Here is a 20,495-nt window from a genome sequence, read left to right on the forward strand (position 1 = left end):
ACCCAAAAGGACTAAACTGTTGCAAACAGCAACCAAGTGAGGGAAGTCAAGTGAGGGGGAGACTCACACTACCATGTAAGTGTGTAAATAAAGTTCCCTTTTAGGCTTATTGATGGGATAGGAGCTTCAGTCACATAAAGGAAAACATCTGTTTGTTGATCCTAACTTGGCAGCTGCTGCTTTTAGAGCTGAATCCACTCTCATGCTGAGAGATCAATCAAATACACTTATTTTCTTTATATTCCCAATTAAGCAAGTGATTATGGGAGCTGCAGCTGCCAAGCCTGTGCAGGCAGCAACAAAGGCCAAGGTCTCTCCCTAACCATGTGGCAGCCATTTTCTCAAACCACAACTAGTCATTTTGGTGACAGTGACAATCACTCACCCTGACTCTCTGCTTCAAAGGGCTGTCTCGCAACAGCCTCACATTGCCAGTAGGTTTTGCATTAATTTGTCAAAGAAAGCTCTAGTGCCAGTCCTTGCCTTGCTGCCTGGCACAGTACAGAGCTGGCAAGACAGCTGTCTCTCTGACCATGGCAGAGACTGGCCAGGGGGACACTTCTCTTCACCCACCTGCAGGTCCCCACCTTATCAGACTGGTCCCAGCCTCCCTCACTGCTCATCCCAGGAATGCTGCCAGCTCCTGCTCCCTACTGGCCACTGGCCACCTTCCTTACATCTGTAGTCCCAAAGAAACACTTCCAGCAACTACTGCCACTGGCAGAGCTTAGGTTACAACCTAGTAGAAGAGTCAGCCTCAGGGGCCAGACGTCAAGCTCATCAGTTTGATTAGAGCTGGGAAAAAGGAAACTAAGAAAGAGGCACAATTGCTGCTTTCTTAGGAGTCAGTGCGTGTTATGGTAGAAGTCAGAAAAAGGAGTAAAGAAGAGCCTGGCTATTCAGGGCTACCAGTTGCCTGGCCATGACATGAGATAGAGGGACATAGGGCTCCAGGAGAGGAGGACCATTCTCATGGTTTAGCTCCAGCCAGCAGCTCAGTACAACACAGACACTTGCTCACTCTTCTCTCGCACCACCTCCAGCCAATGGGATAGGGAGTAGACTCAGAAGAAATTGGGTTGAGATAAAAACAGTTTAATAATTGAAATAAATAGTAATAAGAAGAGTAATGGAAAGGAAGATGAAAAGTGAGAAGGAGTAAAACTCCAGAAAAACAAGTGACGTACAATACAGCTGCTGACAGATGCCCAGCCTTTCCCCCAGCAGTGATCAGTCCTTCCCAGCCAACTCCCCCCAGTTCATACACTGGGCATGATGTTCTGTAGTGTGGAATATCCCTTTGGCCAGTTCAGGTCAGCTGTCCTGGCCATGCTCCCTCCTGGCTTCTTGCGTCCCTCCTCACTGGCAGAGCATGAGACACTGAAAGTCCTTGATCAGGGTAAGCGCTGCTGAGCCACAAACAAAACACTGTGTTATCAGTATCATTCTCATACTAAATCCAAAAGCAGCACTGTACCAGCTACTAAGAAGAAAATTAGCTCTATCCCAGCCAAAACCAGGACAGCCAGGCAGCCTGAGGCTGTGGCTGCAAAATGCCTCTGGGCACGGGGAAACAGGGACCATCAGCCATTGCTTACAGCCATGTCGAGAAGGGGGAAGAGGCTGTCTGAAGACACAGCACAGGAAGGATCTCACTGCTTTCCAGGCCACCCCTTTCCCTGTCTCAACAAACAGAAGCTTCTCATCTTTCACCTCCAGCCCTTTTCTCTCTCCAAATAGCCAATACGGTACACCAAATGCTGCAAACACAAAGTGGCAGCTGACAACAGCTTCTAAGTATAAAATCCAACCTAAGGAGGCTTTTTCATGGCATGATTCAAAAGAGGCAGTATGCTGACCGCTTGTTCCTTTCTGACCATCACACACTTTCTTCACAAGCAAGAAAAGGAGTTTATTTCAGCACTCACAAATAGGAAAGTCCCTTGGAAAACAGTGTTTTCAAATAAGAAAAATGGGAAAATTATAGTACCTGCCAGAGGCACAGCCAATGAGTCTACACAAGTACCTCAATTTTGGCAGCATATTTCGTGTTTGTTCTATGCTCCAGGCAGCCTCAAGAGAGTGTCCTGCCACTGGACACAGCAGCAGCTCTTCCATGTCAACCAGACAGGCACCAGTTTTAAACCTCCATGCTTTAAACAGCCCCTGGCTGCTCTCACTCTCATGCACAGTCTTGCAGATACAGTGGGTTGTGGCTGGTGATGCTTCAGTCCAGTCCTTCTTTGGGGCACCAGGTGCCTGCTCAAGCAGTGATAGGTAAGGACTGCCCTTACCTAGTGATTTTCAGTGCCACTTCAGAGCAGTTTGAAACAAGTCCTGCCTGCAAGGGGGAGACAAGGAGGGAACCCTGCTGCAGACACAGCCAGCCCCGACCCCCTGGCCATGCAGAGAACTTACTGCCCACTCTCCCCTTCAAACCCATGCTGGGACAGTCTATTGGAAAAACACACCAACATAACTCAGACTGACCTGGGAGAACATTCTTCCACCCCAAAGATATTCCAGCAACTGCTGTAGAAAGTACTTGTCATGAGCTGGGAAAATAGGAACTATCAACAACCAAGGGAGAGAACTGACCTCAAAGGCTTTTGACAGGCAAGATTTTTGTTGAATCCTGACAGAAAGCACTGTGAGTTGCGCTAATTAGGGCTCTTTGCTGCTCTGGCATTATCTTGATATATTACAGCCCCAGTTCTCCCCCCGTCTGACAGCTCCCTCCCACACACCTCACTGTATGCATACCCCAAACCCCCTCTTTCAATATCCAGGCAGGAAAGCCACCTGGTTTTTAACCACAGAACATACAATAGTTTGGGTTGGAAAGGACCTTTAAATGTCATCTAAACCGACCCCTCCAAAATGGGATGAAGATATAATTGCACCATATTAAAAACCACTCAACCTAAAGCTCTTCCTTTGTCTTTATGTTTTGTCTAGACCACAAAAGGTGAACAAGAATAGGGAGGAAAAGGCAGAAAGAGGAAGGAGCCCAGAAGCTTCCTCTTGTCCTCTATGTTCCCCTTTCCACTTCTCTTTCAAGTATTTTTATTCCATTTCCTACAATTAAAATAAAAAAAATCATCATGAAACAACCCAAAACCAAACAGTGAAGTGTGTGTGAGCACTCATGTGAATTGAATGGTTAACTCCTGCAGCAAGCACAGCTTATGTGAATTTTACCATATAGCTTCAAACCTTCCTATGCAGCTGCTTATATTTTCAGTTTTGATAGATCTTTCACGGCGGTGATTATTCTCCCATTCAAGGTTCCTTTTCTCTTCAGGCTTTTAATCTTTATCTGGAGGTAGAGAGGTAAGGCTTTGATCATCTGGTTTGATCAAGCCTTTGGTTCTGATTATCAGCCTGTTTGAATTTCAGAGGTGCTGCTATTACTTTCATCTGACCAATAATTACAAGCCTACAGGTTTCAAGTCAGAAGGTCTTTTCATGATTAGAAGTAACAGGCTTAGAAGAGGATTACATACCATGTCAACCTCAGAAATACTGTCCAAGCTTTCAACTTGCACATCCACCCCAACAGGAATCGCAGGGCCTGGAAGAGAATGAGATTTAGATATGTAAATAAATGTTCTTTCATATCATCTGCATTTAATTTGCACTTCTAAGGTGACATTCAAATATTTCTGAGCTTATGTTGTACATTTCGGTCAATGGTTCTTCAGGAGGGGGCTGAGGAAAGAGTTAGTGAATAACCATGTAAGGGCCCTTTTGAAACATCGAATTATCTTCTCCTTGGCATATGCTGCAATGTTGAGCCCTTGCCAGTTAATCCAGAGTTTGGATGAAACATTTGCCTATGTTTTTAAAAACTGAGCCATCCCATCTTAAATTTTAGGCCTTTATGAACAAATTTAGCCCCAAGGACATGGGACCAAGATGAAGACATGGCAAGAAATGATCTCTTCTTTGGACATTTCTCATTTTTTACCAACAAGGCAAGCCACATTAATCTCTCAAGAGCCCATCACCATTTTGACTCATATCACATATGATATTGCTAGTTTTCCACAGTAGTTTTAAAATTAGCAGCCAGAGAGTTCACAAAGAGTAAATAAGCAGAGAACATCCCATAATGAATGCACACTCCTCTATTACTAGAAACCCTGCACCAAAACTTCACTTTAGACTGCTGCTCATTAATGACCAGCACCTGCTCAGATGACTCAAGATCCCCACTGCCACTAAAGGACACGGAATGATTCACATGAGCACATCTCAGTGGTATGACAGGAAAAAGAAGTAACTTTATTTTTTGACTCCAGTATTTCTAGATTTTTGACAATTACCAGGGATTGAATAATCAAGTTACCACTTTCCCAATCACACTGGTCATGTGAAATGTCCATCAAAAGACGTTTCTGAAGGAATGTATAAACACCTTATGTTATAGTTACTTTCCTGGGAAAGTTACTAAAACTATGAAAACAAGATCAGAAGGTTTAGTTTTCAGGGCGACACCCTGCAGTGTGCCCTCACACAGCTTTTCCCAAATTCTGGTGATAAGTGCCTACTGAGACAAGCGCACCAAGCTGCCAGCAGGGTAGCTCAGCAGGAGCTGCTGAGGAGCAGTCCAGGTGGATCCAGTGCTGCCTGGTGCTCTCAGTGCGTGTGGCAGTGGGACTCACAGAGTTCATGCTGACAACCCCAGCCAGAGGTGCCTCCAGCCTGAGCACTGAGACAGACCATGCCAAGGGAAGCAGAAGCTCTGCAGACATGTCTGAGACTTCTCCAGCAGAAATTAATTTTCCAAAGACAATAGTTGCCTCCATGAAGATTTGCAAAGACTTTTAGCACCTAGATTTTGGGCCTGGTTAGCAGTCAGACAACACATAAGATGCACCTCTGTCATTAGAGGACATGAAGTATAGACTGAAGGTTCTGAGAAATTGCAACAACCAGAGAGGTTTTTTCATGAGGCAGAGAAGCTTTTATTTCGAGGTTTTACAACCTTAATATAAGGTGTTCCGATCCAGGTTACCCTGTGGTACAAGGAATTCTGTGAATATAGTCAGGTTACCCTGATTGGTAGAAGGAACAACACTTCTTTCATCCCACTGATGGGACAAGAGAGAAAACACTCTCAGAACATCTGTGTCTTGTTTTGGGAAGGTAAAACCTGGTTTACACAACCAATCCTTGAGAGCAAACAGTTCCCAAAAGACTTCCCTTGGGAACAATCAGCTCCTGAGAGCTTGAAATTCTCTCAGGTTCAGAAATCTTGTCCACACACCTCAGTTCCTTTGTGGACTCAGACCCATATCTGCAGCACCACAAACAGCAGAGCCTGCTGCATGCATACATTTAGCTAGAATAGCATCTTCCTCAAGACCACACTGAAGTTTGGAATACACTACAAGTCTAACCAGAGAGCAGAAATATTGCTGAGAGAGTAGCACACTTTTGCAAGCTGTTCTCCATCCTGCTCCTGGACGTGCAGCAGCACATACAGGCTCCCACACATGTTCAGGGCTTTTGAACACAGCCTTCTGTTTGCCTCTGCTGGAGGAGAAAGGAGCACCAACTCAGACTCAGTAGGGAAAGGCTGATCCCCATGCCCACAAGACAAGCTTTGAGCAGCCCCAGTGCAGGTTTGTCAGGGCTTTGATAAACCAGCCTCACCTGATTACAGCAGAGCGCACTGATGGTGACACTGTCCCCTTCCCACATGCACAGCTCCAGCCTGTTATGCCCACAGTGTCTGTCAGCAGCTGTGCTGGGAACAGGCCCCTTGAACAAGCCCTGTGGAGCGGGACCAGGCTCCTCAGAACCACCAATTCCAGTTTAAGTGACTGCTGCCCCCAGCAATGAAGCTCAAACTTGGCTAACCCAGCACTTTGAGATGACTCCCAGATGCTTACTAACACCTGCATGTCACATTCAGATACACAGTTCTGCACTACATACTTTAAAAAAATTGCCAGCAATCATTTGCAACCAAGAGAAAGAATTTTTCTATGACATTTCTCTTGCTCAGTAAAACATGCTTTGGTTTGTTGGTTTGTTTTTTTTTTTAAACAAGGTAGCAAAAAGCACTGTATCTGTGGTGACAAGAGACATTTTGATGTGCAGTACAATCAACAGAGAAACAGCACAAGCCAAGGGCTGTGTGCCCAACACATGCTGGGCAGCCCCCCACAACTGCAAGAGAGACTCTCTGTGTACTAATCCTTAATTTAGCTTTGGTTCAGGAAATCAACACCCGCTCAAAGTCTATTTACTGCTGCAATTTCTCTGCTTCTCTGAACACTAATCACAGATTCAAGAAAAACCAAAAAATAACAACAAACAACTAAAAAACAAACCCATAAACATAAGAACACTGCCAAGTGGTATCTGTCCTGCTCTACTATTCCTTCCCTATCTGTTCTTGAAGATAAAATGCTATGTCCATGTTCTTTACTTTGTTCATGTTCCTGCATCCAATGCTCAATAACCAGCAGTTATCTCATTGCAAGAACAAAGCCTAAGGTTCACTCTGGAGCTGACATGAAGCCTTATTAAACCCAAAATAAAGGGTGTTGCATGTTAAGCTGGATGGTCTGGAAAGCCCTTGAGAGAAGAGGTCCAAGGCTGGATTAGGTGTCTTTTCTGCAGTTAATCACAAATCTGGGAGATGATCACAAAAAGTGATTGTAATAGAGAGAGGGAGAAATTATTTGAACACTGGACTCAAATGTTTAGTGCTTAATACAGAAATGTAAAGATAAGTCTGTAAATCAAATTTATCTGCAGAAATATTTACTCTGCCTTTTTTGAGCAAACTCCTACTACAATCAGCAGGATTAATCACTGCTTTTTCCTTCTCCCTGCTCCTCGTTCAACACCTGGGGCTGAGGCAATGGGAGAGCACACAAATGGGAATGAGGATACATTGAGACACCAAGACCCTCTGGAGAAGGTTTACACAAGAAGCTGGACTGAGCAGGGAAAGGTGAGTGAAGGGCCAGTGGGGGCAGTGCAAATGTTGCTGCCTGTGAGGTAGTGACAGGAATCAAAAGGTCACCAAGTGCTGCTCTCAGCAATAAGCATAAATGATAGTTGCATATTCACTCGGCCCATCACTCTACAAAACTTCCAGTAAGATGCAGTTTTGCAGAGGTACTTGATGCAGGCAACACTGAAAGTGCATGCAGCTTCTGAAGCAAAGCAGAAGCCCTGTCTAGAAACGACCTCTTTAAACCACATAAACAAACCCTGGGTTTCCTTGAAGGTCATGTTGGCTACAGCACATACCATTGAATTAAATGGCTGTTGGTCACTCAGAGAGAAATGTCAGGAGATCTTTGATCTCAAAAACCCATGGAGTCAATTAGGAACTGCTAGCTTTTTAATCCTGTCCCTCTGGCAACTGAACAGTTGAACCACAGAGGCTCAGGGTGTTTTGCCAAATTCCTCATCAAATGCCACTAGGGATGAGCAAAAAAGAAAAAAAACCCTCTGTATTGAGAGGGAGCAGAGTATGATGAGAGTGTGAATGTAAAGGAACAAAGACGGCTCAGACAGTATATGACAAACTGAACTGGTAGACAGAACAATTAACTTTGATTACAGCATTAGATGCAAAAAAGCCCTCATCAACAAGTTTTTCTTTGTTATAAACAGTATTTTATCAATATTCACCTTTTCTTCAGAAAGAGGAAGTATAGAAGGATTGTCTTAGAGAATTATAAGCAACAAAAGGCTTGACCACGTTAACACTGGAGAGATCTCAAAGCTCAGGCTCCTCTCTAGGATGTTCACTGCTGGACAGGAAGCTAAATGGATCCATGTGAAAGCTGGGGATGTAGCTGATAAAAGGAAGCAGTGCTGCTTTGCTCAGAGCCTGCAGTCCAGCAGAGTTTTTCAGACCACACTTCAGAGTCTCTGAAAATTATCAGCCAAATTAATGGAATTTTGGGTTGGTTCTGATGCAAAGAAGACTTTGTGGCTTGTTTCATATTGCAAAAACTCCAGTTTGAGTATCAAACTGCCCCAGATTGAATGGGATGTCTGGCCTCGGGCTAACCTCTCCAGGGAACCCAGGAGGTTTCCACAAGTCCCATGCAGGAATGACTTCAGAAGGAGCCCAACATTAAAGCCTGTTACATCCCAGTGTGTCTCCACACCTAAAAACACTAACTGATGAGCAGCATGAAAGCTTCAAAATGTGAGTCAGTTCCCAGTCAGAACTGGGCACAAACATGGCTTTTATTTCTGAACACTGGATCAGGCTTTGGAAGATAGGGAACAGCGTGCTACCATGAAGATGCCTGGAGTCAGTTTTCCACTCCAGCTTGGAGAATAGAACTTTGTGACATCTCTTTAATTTTTCTCTTTGGCAGTGCTTTCAAAGGCTTGTTGTTTCTCTCTGAGACAGTGTCCGCTCATACATCTTTGAAGGAGGGAGGCAGATGAAGGCCCTGAGATAAAAATATCGACATGGGAAATGAGTAGGTTTGAGATTTCTTTTCTGACAGGTATCTTGTACACACCCAGAGAGACTGCAAACATCTGTAAGACATCCCATGTCTGCAAGATGCAAAAGAGCTTGTGTGTGTATGTTTATTTACTTTGTAATGAATGTATTTAAAAATTACTGGGACCTCTTAGGTATGGACAGCTCTCAGGCAGCCAGCATCAGGACATGCTCATCACCTGCCCCATGACTGCAGGGCTTCATCTCTCTGCATCTCACGGATGGTTGCTCATCAGCAGAGAAGCAAGTTCTGTTCCAGCCCTTGTCACTAACACCCAGTGAACTACTCGTGCTTTATTCACTCTTCATCCATCCTGCCAAAAGCACTGCCCAGAAAGGGCAGCAAGGACCAGCTGATGTTAGGCTACTCGGCTATGAGCAAATATAATAAAAATAAAGCATTAGGCTGGTCCTCAATAAAGAAGATACAGCTATTTTAAGTATCAACTAAAGCTGCTTATTCACAGGCTCCCTGTAAAATATGAGATGTCATAAATGAAATGCTTAAAATGGGTGTTTAAGGAAGGCAGCAAAACAAACATTTACATAATCTTTAAATATTAATAATAGTAAATAATACCTGAACATCTGCTAGCTAGAACAAGGTCACTGACATGGAGATAACTCCCTAAGGGTCAAAAACCCTGCAGTCTCTTTTAGCTTATGGAGGCTCTTTGACCATCAGCAGAGAAAAAAAAAAATTGTCATTGCCTCTGTACCCAATTGCCTGTCTCTAATGGGCTGAGGACAGACAAGATAGCCATGCTTATTGGGCTGTTAATAACAGAACTTATACAACATTTGTTTGCCCACATGCTCTTTACAAAGATACTTTTTCTTGCAAAACCCTTCACCTTTCTCTGATATTGCTGGTTGTTTTTTACATTTCACCTTGCATAACCCCAGCCTGCTCTGCCCACTGGTCACAGCTGTGTTGGGCTGGCAGCTTGCTGACTGTCCTCTGCAGACCAGCAAGAGTCACCGTGGCCACCATAAAACAGCTCATACCCTGTCCCCTTCTTAGCTTAAGGTGGAGTTGCAGGCTGGCCCACCAAACTTGGGAACCATCAACAGTACTGGGTTTCTTTTAGTCTTAATGCCACTCACAACTTACTTGTGGTATTATTTTAATTTTGCAGAAGTGAGGTGCCTTTCCCACCTGCAGGGTAACATCACAGGCTCGATGCAATGCTATAGAGCTGGAATCTCAATTAGAGCAGAGAGGGTTGTAGGGCAGCAACCAGTTAGAGTCATGTGCATCCCACAGGCTCCTCTTCTCCATTTCTGCAGTACAAAAGCCTTTTTATCCTCCACAGGTCAGACCACATCAGTTTGACTGACACTGCCACAGCAAGAAGCTGGAAGGACTCATGGTGCATAGCAAATCACTGTGACTGCCTGACGGATAACATTACAGACAAAACTATGAGGATCACATCTTACCAGACTTTTGTTCCCTTTCCTTTATGTTTTTTTTCCATTAGGCTTATCATCTGTCACTAAAAACACACCGTGCAATTCTGCAGCTGAGCAAGAACCTGTAGCACCCGCTACCTCTGCATCTGAGTCAGGCTTCCCAAGGCTGGAGCCTCAGCAAAGCTGTTTCCAAAGCTTTGCTCCTCATCACATGCAATTTCAGTACCACTGTGCTAGTTCCACACCTTTGTCCCAAGAATCTCTGCAAGTTAAGGAGGTTTTAAGCAAGAATTTAAAAAAAACATCATGTTTTTCCTTTATAAAAAAAGGAACCTTCTCAGCAAAGGCTCTTAGGGTATTTCTTGGTTTTATAAACATTATTCCAAATTTTGGCTCTAGAAGAATCTTGATGCTGTAATGGGAGGCAGCATGGGAAAACAGAGCAAAAGAGAGATTAAAATGCAGTTCCATTAACACTAGAAGAGTGACTGTGTAATTATGTGTGTCTGTTCAGTGGGACCTGTGCTCAAATGTGTTCTTCAAGGACCCTGATGGAAATAGATAAATTCAGATCTGTTACCAGAAATACAGTGTATTTTGCCACTAGGCACCAAACCATCAGCATAACAGAACAAAACCCCGCAGCTTCCCCCCAAAATAGGCATGATGCCCTGAAATACACCGTTAGGGGGAAAAAAGTTAAAAAATCACCATGGCTCCCCATCTGTCTCCAGCTGGGTCAAGGTAGGGAGTCCAAATACCCTCCCAGAGAAGCCCTATCATCCCACCCATCAGGCCAGTGGGTCTTTTATCCAGAGGACAGATCAGCTGCAGAGAGGACAGATCAGCACCTTTAGTTTGTCTATATCAGGCATTCAGAAGTCAACACCCAAGCTCCAAAAATTGAGGTTGGCTAAAAGAAGAAAAAAAAAAAAAAAGAAAATAAATCAGAAAGCCTAAGACAGCATCCTCTGACATTATGGTAGTGGAGGGCATACCTGGGATTCAGGGAAGCATGTGAACTTTGGTGAATTCACACTTTTACGGATGATTTATAAAGAAGTCCAGTGCCCCCAGAGCCAGCTCCCAGACCTCATCCCTGAGCCTCAGCTGCACCCAGGGCTCAGTGTGTTCCCACACAGCCCCAGGGAGATCTGCCTATGCTCCACCCAGAGGGCAGTTTAAGGCAAACTCTTCAACCCTAGAAGTAGCATATCAAGTTTATCACCGATTAGCAAAATAGTTACCTCAAATGTTTAGGCTGGACTGCAAGCTGCTGGTAAATAACATTGCAGGGGCCAGAAGCACTGTTGATGACAGGTTTTGAACTCTGGAGTTTGAAAATACATATATAAACTGTGAGCAGGGGTCAGCACTGTGCTCTCAGATCGGCACATCTGCACTGAGGGGCAAGAAACATCTTTTCGGCCACACCAGGAACAGGCAGGTGTGAGAAGCTCTGCTCTTTGGACCAGGTGCAAAGGGCACAACACTTGCATGTCCCACTGGGCAGGGAGAGGTAATACTTCACCCTAGATGGCCAGCTGACAAAGGGTGCAGCATTAGTCATTCAGTGGAAACTACAGAAAATTCTGTCCTTAGCTCTGGAAGGATTTGGTTATTGATGTAATCAGAAGAGGGATTGCCATACTGGTATTTCAGCAGTTTTTGTTCAGGTACCCTCTTATCTCTGTAGCAGTGAGTCTGGAAAGGTCAGGAAAGCACATTCCTGTATCTGGGTGTGACTGAAGGCATAAGTGAAGTTGGCAGAGGTCTCCCCTCCCACTCTTTCATTTGCTTATGAGAGTTTGAGACAAGTTTTTTTTTTGGACAAAAGTATTCCATTTTCTCCTAGTAATGACAGGCTATTATCCACCCAATGAATTCTTTACTTTGCATTTTAATCATGTCAGCTGAAAAGCTCATTGCAACTTCACAACCACAAGTGAATATTAAAACCTGCAGCTTGTTCCTCTTCTCAAGAGAGTGAAACACTTACTGTGAGGGTCCATCCTGAGTCCTGGGGAATGCCAGCCAAAATCAGAGCCAACTGCAGCAACAGGAAGGAATGTAGGAAATGTACAGAGCACAGAGGTCAATGGGGATGACCATGAGGCCTCTCTAAACCTACACCAAGTCTTTCTCCTTCACATTGATGCATCTGGACAGAGGTTTGTTTGATTGGTTTTTAATTAGATTGTTAATTGGATAATTAGATTATTCTTAATTAGATTAGCACAAAATCAAGGGAAGCATTTTATTCTCACCTCCAAAGGCCGGCCGCATGGTGAAGTCATGTTCATCGACTCTGAGAAGCTGGTCTGTCTTTCCTTTCCAGGCTTTGGTCAAGTCACGATTCTTCTTAAAGATGTGACTGCAAAAGACAGCAATAGCATTGTTCCGATGTCTCTGTGCCCAAGTGCCACAACTGCCAGCCCGATTTCGGAGCCACAGGAGCAGCAGCTTTGCAGGCACAATGCCAGGGACTGTGGGGAGTCTGCCAGCACCAAAACATAGACCCAGTGCTGCCTTCCCACAGCATTAACCCAGACCTTTGTGCACCACAGGCAGCCCTGCTTCCTCTGCCCCCCTCCAAGGACACGGTGCTCCCTGTGCCCCAGACACCCCGGCTCCCAGGGCAGGGTGCACAGCATCTCACAGGGGAGCTGGATGCAGCAAGTGCCGCAGCTGAGAGCAGTAGAAGCAGCTGGCTGCCCCACGTTACCTGGCCAGGATTTGGCCAGGTACCAAGGCAATATTGTCGTGAAAAAGCTCTTTTCAATGCTGGTCACGCAATGTCATACACTACTTGGAAACTGCCCCATGAACTTCACCAATTCAGTGCCAGCAGTTTGTGTGGACAGAGGGTCTTCTGGCTTTCAGCAGCAACAAAACCACCCACTCCTCCCCACAACAGCAGGAAGAGAGGAGTTTTATCTAAAGAAGCCTTCAGTCCCTCACTTTTCTGAACATCAAGGTAGGAAAAATTCTAACATTTTGTTTGAGATATTATATGATAACAGTGGAGCAAGGATGACAACAACCCCCTGAGAAAAGTGCAGGATAACTAACCATCAGACAAACAAACTGCATGCACTTCTGGAAGAAAATCCAGATCAGCATCCCTGACTCTTCTCCAGTGGTGCAAACGGAAGACTTGGACCATTAAGGTTCCTCAATCCCTTTGCTCTGGACATAAGAACTGACAACGTTGTAAGTATTGCTGTAATTAGCCTGTTTCCAGTAACTTACTAAAAATAATTATGATAAATAGAAAGAACTTTATACAAAAGGTGCAGGTTCCTTTTCCTGTATGAAAGAAATATTACTGAAAATAAAGAACAGAAAATCTTGAAGGAAAAATAAAGAGACTTAGGCTTAAAGCTTGATCAAGAATTCAGAACTTATAAAACAACCATCCCACTCGTAAGTTGGGGTTTGGAAAGGGATGTTCTTAGCTCCCTTCAAATATGAAGCTTGATAAGTATGAGCCAAAGGGAGCATAAAGCACAAATCAGAAGGGAAGTTTCCCATTGGAGCACTCATTTCAAAAAAGAAATGATGAAACCTAAATGGTGTTGATAGCTGCTGCTAACATCAATAACCTATTTCTTTACAATAAGGAGGTGAAAAGGAAGCAACAGAAATTAAAAATAATTGTATCAAATAGATGTTTTGAACGAATATAACCCTGTGTATCCCAGGGCACATACTACATAGGAAAGGTTGGATCTCCCTCAGGTTATTTTGGGCTCCTGTTTCACTTGGGATGTCAGAGCCTCTTTCCCTGCCGGCTGTGAGAAAGAGCCAGCCAGAGCAAGTGCCCTCCCTACAAGGCTGGTTTAATGGTTACCTAAAAGCAGGGGTGTAAAACCGAGCACAACCACTAATGGGAATGATTGGAGGCAAAAGTTTAGCTTTTAACTGCTTGCTGCAGGGGGGAAGCTTTGTTGGGCTGCAAAGTTAGGGCTGCTGCCGAAGCATTCCACCTCACCGTCCGCTGCACAGCCTCTGTGCCTGAAAAGCTGGAAGTCCAGAAAAAGGATCTTCCTGTGTCTGTTTAACTTTAATTATCAGGGAAAAGCCAAAGTACCAGTGAATGTTCAAACAAGTCTCTCTCCTCAAAGAAGGCAGTAAAAAAGTCTAATTAAAAATCCAATAAAACATTGGATTGAACATTGTACGAGGAATTAGTATGGAAAACCCTGGCAGTATTATCTTGTAAATCAATGTCTCAGCCTCACTGAAATGCTACATTTTGATCAATTCTTTAAAAATCATCAAACAGCAAACAGCACACAGGAGAGCTGCTGAAAACAGTCTGTGGCTGCAGAGGCTTCAGAGGGCTGGCTGGAGACACGGACACTGTCTTAGGAAGAAAAGAGGTTTTCAGGCACATCCTGAGCCAGGGGTTGCATTTAATAACCATCATTTAATCATCAGTTCATGCTCAGTTCTTCAGGTATTATGATGGCAAATTCAGATTTTACAGAAAGAGCTCTGACAGTCCCTTTTTAATCAATTTAAATCCATTTACAAAGTTTTTTGTATTGACATATTTTTGATGACAGGAAGTCTACACAGCCTTTAAAATTTATTACTATTTTTGTCTATTTAATCCAATTCAAGACCAAGTTTGTTTGGAAAAAAAAAAAAAATCTTTATAACAGTGTTTGACATCAGCTGTGCTGTATCTTCTGCCCCACTCTGGCAGGTACCCCATGGCAGCCCCACTGCTGTTTGGCATAGGGAGCATCTCATTCCCTGCAGCAAAGGTGACACCAGCTGCCAGAGCTCTGGCAGAGCTGAGGGGTGCTCTGAACACTGCTGCCTGCAGGGTGCCTTTACTGACAATCTGATCACCAGTATCTCATAAATCCTCCCTGATGTACTTATGGTCTTTAGCATTTCTGATCATAGATTTGTCAGGGTTTCTTTCAACTTTATGCGCTCTCTGCAATTCACCACTATTCATTTAAATCCACCCATCTCCCTTTGTCTTTTTTTTTTGCCACATTTTTCATATATAATTTTATTACTATTTAGTTTTCATTCAAGGGGCATGAATTTGATAAATCTGACTTCTGTGAAGAATTGTTTCTCTTTAAAGAGGAGAGAAGGTGACAGTTCACTGAGCTTCTGTAAAATCTTCTCTATTATTGCACTAATTTTTTTAATATATTTTCTTTTCCGGTCACTTTTACTCAGAATTGTCTCAATTGCACAAAACAGATGCTTTTTCTATTGCCAAATATATCAAAGAAAATTAATTCTTGATGGCATGAGAAATTACAGATAACAGCTCAGCAGGACTCAAAAGAGAGCAGATGTCTATACATTCAGACCTTTCCAGAGCAAGATAAAGAACTTTCTAATTGGGAACAGTCCTTGTGCTGTTGGATACAAGGCAGTGGCTAAATTGTCAGCCTGAAACAAAACACGGTCTCCATCCTGATCATGATGCAGCTGTTGGCAGCCAGAATCTGGCAGCTTTCTGCACCTTTCCCCGGAGAACTCAGGTTGCATTTTGGTCACAAGATGGTACCTCATGGTCATGGGGCCTTGGTTCCAATTACATACTGGGATGCAGAGAAGCATTTCTACAGTTTCAGTAAAAATCTTACCACTCTTCAGTATATTCTCTGAGGGGGAAAAAAAGAATCCAAAAAATGCATTAGGTGAACACATCATTTAATTTGTGTAGCAGCTACAGCAAGCTGGAGAAGATGCACACTGTGTAAACCCAGCACCAAGGAAGGTACAAGACCTGTTCTTCTAGCCACCAAAGCATGTGACTGCTGCAACACACAGCTGTAGAAGCTAAATTAAAAAGAGAAAGTACAAGAACAGTTTATGACTGTCATAACAATTAGCTTGCTCCTAGATGAGAATTCCAAATTTATTATCGTGTTATGAGTGTATGTTTAATCTTAATATGCATGGATCATGTGGGCTCAGATATGGTTCAGAAATTTCTGACAATCTGGGAATATCAAGATCCTTGATTTTGGTGACGTTTCTTTCCAACACCTGTCAGGGCCCCCAGTTCAAGTGCTTTAGGAGCCTCAGTTTTCCAGGAAGGCCTGGCATCTTCACAAGATAGGTCTGTCTTGGGTTGGGTGGCCACACCAGTCTCTGTTGCTTCCAGAACCTCAGGGAAGAGGTAGTCTGTTGCCCTACCTCAGGATGTAACATTCTTCACAGTTACTCATCTGTCGGTTTATGCTGGGAGCAGGATGGAAAGGAAAGTGACTTTCCCTGCCAGATTTCTAGAAAAACTAAATCTGACTGGAAAAGGATAGACACAAACTCAAAGGGCATGCACAATCACTGCTCTCATACATGTTCTCTCCCTGCTTTTGTTTCACATTGCTCTTTCACCCCGGCTGATGCTGCAGTGTTGGGAAAAAAGCCTCAGGAGACATCAAACCAGAGATGCACCAGAGCATCAGCAGTGCCCTGAACTTGAGCTCCAGCCCAGCCTTACACCTGTAAAAATGGCTATCACATTTCAATCACTGAAGCACTAACAAACTCCAAATTTTTTGAGAAAGCACCGTAGAGCAAAGGGAATCTGTGAGGGCTGGGAGGTACCATGGGCTAGAGGATGTGTCTGCAGCATCCAGCTGAAAAATGGGAAAAAAATGCAGCTCCACAAGGCAACGGAGGGAAGTTGCTGCCAGCAGCAGCAGTTTCAGCAGGGATCACCAGACTACTTGCTCCAGTACAATGATGCTTGGAAAAACAGCTTGTGCTGAGCCTTGTGCTGATGTGTCCTGGTGGTTGCCTTCTGCTTCTGCATCCCAACCTAAGGCTGGCATGTAGCATGCCCTGAAAATGGCATCTCTGATGAGATTCTCCAAAGGACAGACCACTTCCCAAAACCCTGGCAGGAACAAGCTTTAGTTATGGACAGCCCAATACCACTTCTATATCAAAGGACGTTTTTCTGTTTTTGAAGCACAAGGCTTGACATGGCTGGTATGAGAGAGGAACAGGCAGACTCAGAGTCGGGTGGGCACAGGTCACTGGAAACATGGCATTCACAGGCACAACAGAGATGGTAAATGTCTCCTGAGTTCTCAATTATGCAGAGCAATAAACATTACCAGAAGCATAATCGGCAATTTTTATAGAGCACTAAATATTAACAAAATGACTAATTTTCAGAGTTTCTTTTTGTCTTTTGGAAATTCTGTCTGGCTGGATAATCTAGCTGGATTGCCAGCATTTGTTTACCGTTTCTGAGAGGCAGCCACTGCTGAGCTACTGAAGAGTACCCAAAACTATTTCAAAAACTCAGTGCTGGACATGCCAGCAGCACGTGCTTGGCACTTGGGATAAGGCTGATACTCTGAGGAAGATCCAAGCATAGCTACACACATTGTATAGCCAATACTACCCACAGCAAGTCTGACCTGCTCTGGCAGCAGGAGCCCAAACTGTGTGCACAGCTCTCTGCGAAATCCCAGCAATGAACATAGCAGCACAGACCATCTGACATACACCCAGATGCACCTGCACCCTTCCACATTTACACTGTTTCCTTCGGCACCAGACTCCTCTTCCTCTGTGTAAATTTATTCTCTGGTGTGCAGGTAAGGCTGGGGCAAACAAGCCCTGCCCAGCAGTTACCCAGGCTACTCCAACAAAAGGTTTTACTTCGTGATTAATTAATCGCTTGAATTTTCCAAACAAAATGAAATGCAAAATTTTTTAACCAACAATGTTGTTACAGTTCTAGAGCCCTTGGTTTCATGCTCCGTTTGTACATCTTGCACATCAGCTTCATACAAACAAGTATCACTGATATCCTTTAAACAGTTTCTTAATATAAGTGGCAGGGACTGTACACCATGGAAAATGTGAAAAACTACTGTCAAAGTATAAAGCCAGGAGCTGCTACTCCATGACCACACACACCAATTTCCTATGTGGAGCCTGGGCTCTCCAGAGCATAACATGAGGCAGACTCGGGCAACAGTCAGGGCAGTGATGCACACGGGCAGTTGTTTCTTTGGTATACCTCAATCTGTAGGAGGAGAGATTTGTTATCAGTGATGGGAGGGATGCCAGAGTAAGAGAAAATGAAATGCAAGGCAGTTTCTAATCAAGCAAGGATTATCTATTCAGCATGCTGAGCGAGGCACCGGTCATCGAAAAATTAACGTGTTACAATGTATTAACACAAACAACTGGGAGTAATTAAAGATGCACAGGCAATCCTTAACCTGGCAATTCTTAATTTGGATTCCTAACCTGACTTTCCCCATGTTCCATTCCCACTTAGGCACAGGCTCAAGAACTTCTCCACAGAATGGTGGCAGAGAGCTGTCCCAGAACCCACAGGACCAGCCCAAGCGCCCAGAGCTCCGTGGGGAAGGACCTCTGCACCACGGGAACCTCTGTGCAATGTCCAAGTAAGAAACTACAGCACTGAAGGTGTTCTGAACCTGCACAACCCAAGATATATTCTTGCAAATCAGTATAAAGATCTTTAGATCAGGTTGATTTATCACCTAAGTGGACACAAAATATCAAACCTACCAACTGTAGATTCCAAAATATAGGAAAAAATTTTCTTGAATAAGCAAAGTTTACTGTAACATTTACTCTGTTTCTTATGGTAAGTCAGCAAGAGATACACTAAGCAGAAAATGTGATGAAATGATTTAAAAGATCATTCTTTTAATTTCTCTTACACGATTAGTAAACCCGATTAGGAATTAGTTTTAGTTTCCTTTTACTAGAATAGTCCACTATTCATTCTTGTTTTAGAGACAACTAAATTTTGTCTATGTAACTGATAATAAATACAAAATTTAAAATAAATATAATTGAATACCAAAATATAAAAATTGAAATTTAATTGAGTATGAAAATAAAAGTATTAACAACACTGCTGCATACACTTCTTTTTGTTGCAACATTGCAGAATTCTCTGCATTTAAAATGTCATTCTCATTTGGCAATCCCTGAAACCCGATTTTATAAAATTTTAAATAGCTACATTTCATAGGTATTATATGCGTGTGTATATATACACACAGACATATATATACATACATATACATATATAGGGCATATAGGGCATAGTTCCTCAGATCCTACCTAGATGGAAAATTGTTCATTGAAATTATTACACTACAGAATATGATATAATATTGTCATTCTTTATAGTGTATTTATAAAAATAATTTTAGCAGTGCTTTGACTTCCACTCTGTTACAACTCATGAAAATATCAGCACTGTAGAAACTTTAATTTCTTTTCTAAAGTACAAAACTTTTAAAGCAGGGAATAGCTCTACTTCAGAGCAAATTGATATTTAAAGTGGGATTTACACTATTTTATTACTTCAAAGCACACCATCTTTGCCACACAGAAAGGTTTGCAAGGAAGTGCTACTGTTCAATCCCCCACTGTTCCTCGTCAGAATATAGACTTTGCAATATTTTCGGAGTTCAGTGAAAGATCTCATTCAATAATTTAGATTCTGTGAAGAGCAGTGGTAAAACTTCAGTTGACTTTAGGATTTCAGGATCAGGCCCTGGCTGCTTCAGCTTTTTAACATTTACGTCACCAAAAGCATATGCCACTGTATTTTTTCAATAAGTAGTGTAAAGCTGGTAACATATTTTGTTTCCTTTGCTTCCAATTACATCACATTTCTTTTCAAAACATTCAGGTAACAACACTTCCTATAAAAATACTGAGTGATAAACCAAGAAATCCACAAAAATAAATGAAAATTTGAGGGTTTACAGCCATAGTGAAACCATTTAATAAGATGGATTAACCCAATTTTATTTTTGAGCCTTTCAAACAATGAATAGTCTTGTAAGATATAATTGCCACTGGATGACATAACCACAAAAAAGGATAACATACTTTGGACTGTCTGGCAGGTTTGGAAGATTATCTTTTCTAATGTAAACCTCTAGACAAATCTCAGCAGCAGTAAATCTAATAAACTTTACTAAGACCTTTAACTCATTCTTGTGCTTTCACTTAACTTTAAAATACGTTTTTTAAAGCTTCCATGTATTTCTTAAAAAAAAAAATAAATTAAATTTTACAATCGCTGGCTAACTTACAGGGTTTGTTATCTATTACCACAATGTGTGCTAACCAACATCCCTATCTCAAATTGTCAGAGCATAATGGGAAATTCCAAGTGAACATAAGTAACACAGACATCCCAGCAAGCAGGTGAATAACCTGCCCCAAAACAGTGCTGAAACATTAAGCAGTAGGCACATTTGAACATCTCTGTTAACTGCAACTCCTCTGAATACCCTCAGAAATTTGCATGTATGGCTAAGAATAATTTTACCATAATCCATGCCAAAGTAGTCAACTTCTCTGCAAAACCTGCTTCAGTCACAGTTAGCCAAGATTAGCAACAGAAGTGTCCACTTACACATAAAACTGATTATACTACTAGAGGCTGTTGTAAAAACATTATCTGTAAAGCTGTTTGCACACACAATACACAAAAACATTGACAGAGTGGGTTTTTATATCCCTGCAGTAATGTATTTGTAACACTGCAGGAAAAGATACATACATGGTTTAGTAA

The 20,495-nt window shown here is 42.8% G+C and overlaps 1 protein-coding gene across 2 annotated transcripts in view; it reads right to left on the minus strand.

Annotated features, from left to right (window-relative positions):
* Window positions 1-20,495, minus strand: part of LOC131577120 (gamma-aminobutyric acid receptor subunit rho-2) — a 36,679-nt gene that overhangs the window by 15,566 nt on the left and 618 nt on the right. The window contains exons 2-3 of one of the 2 annotated variants that reach the window (XM_058834549.1): window positions 12,181-12,287; window positions 3,507-3,574 (exon numbers count right to left, since the gene is read on the minus strand). In XM_058834549.1, the coding sequence (XP_058690532.1) occupies window positions 3,507-3,574; window positions 12,181-12,287 (175 nt within the window). Of the gene's footprint in view, window positions 1-3,506; window positions 3,575-10,701; window positions 10,731-12,180; window positions 12,288-20,495 lie in introns of those variants that run through there. The other variant, XM_058834550.1, reaches the window with a different exon arrangement.

Source organism: Poecile atricapillus, chromosome 3 (genome assembly GCF_030490865.1).
Source record: "Poecile atricapillus isolate bPoeAtr1 chromosome 3, bPoeAtr1.hap1, whole genome shotgun sequence".
Lineage (NCBI taxonomy): Eukaryota > Metazoa > Chordata > Aves > Passeriformes > Paridae > Poecile > Poecile atricapillus.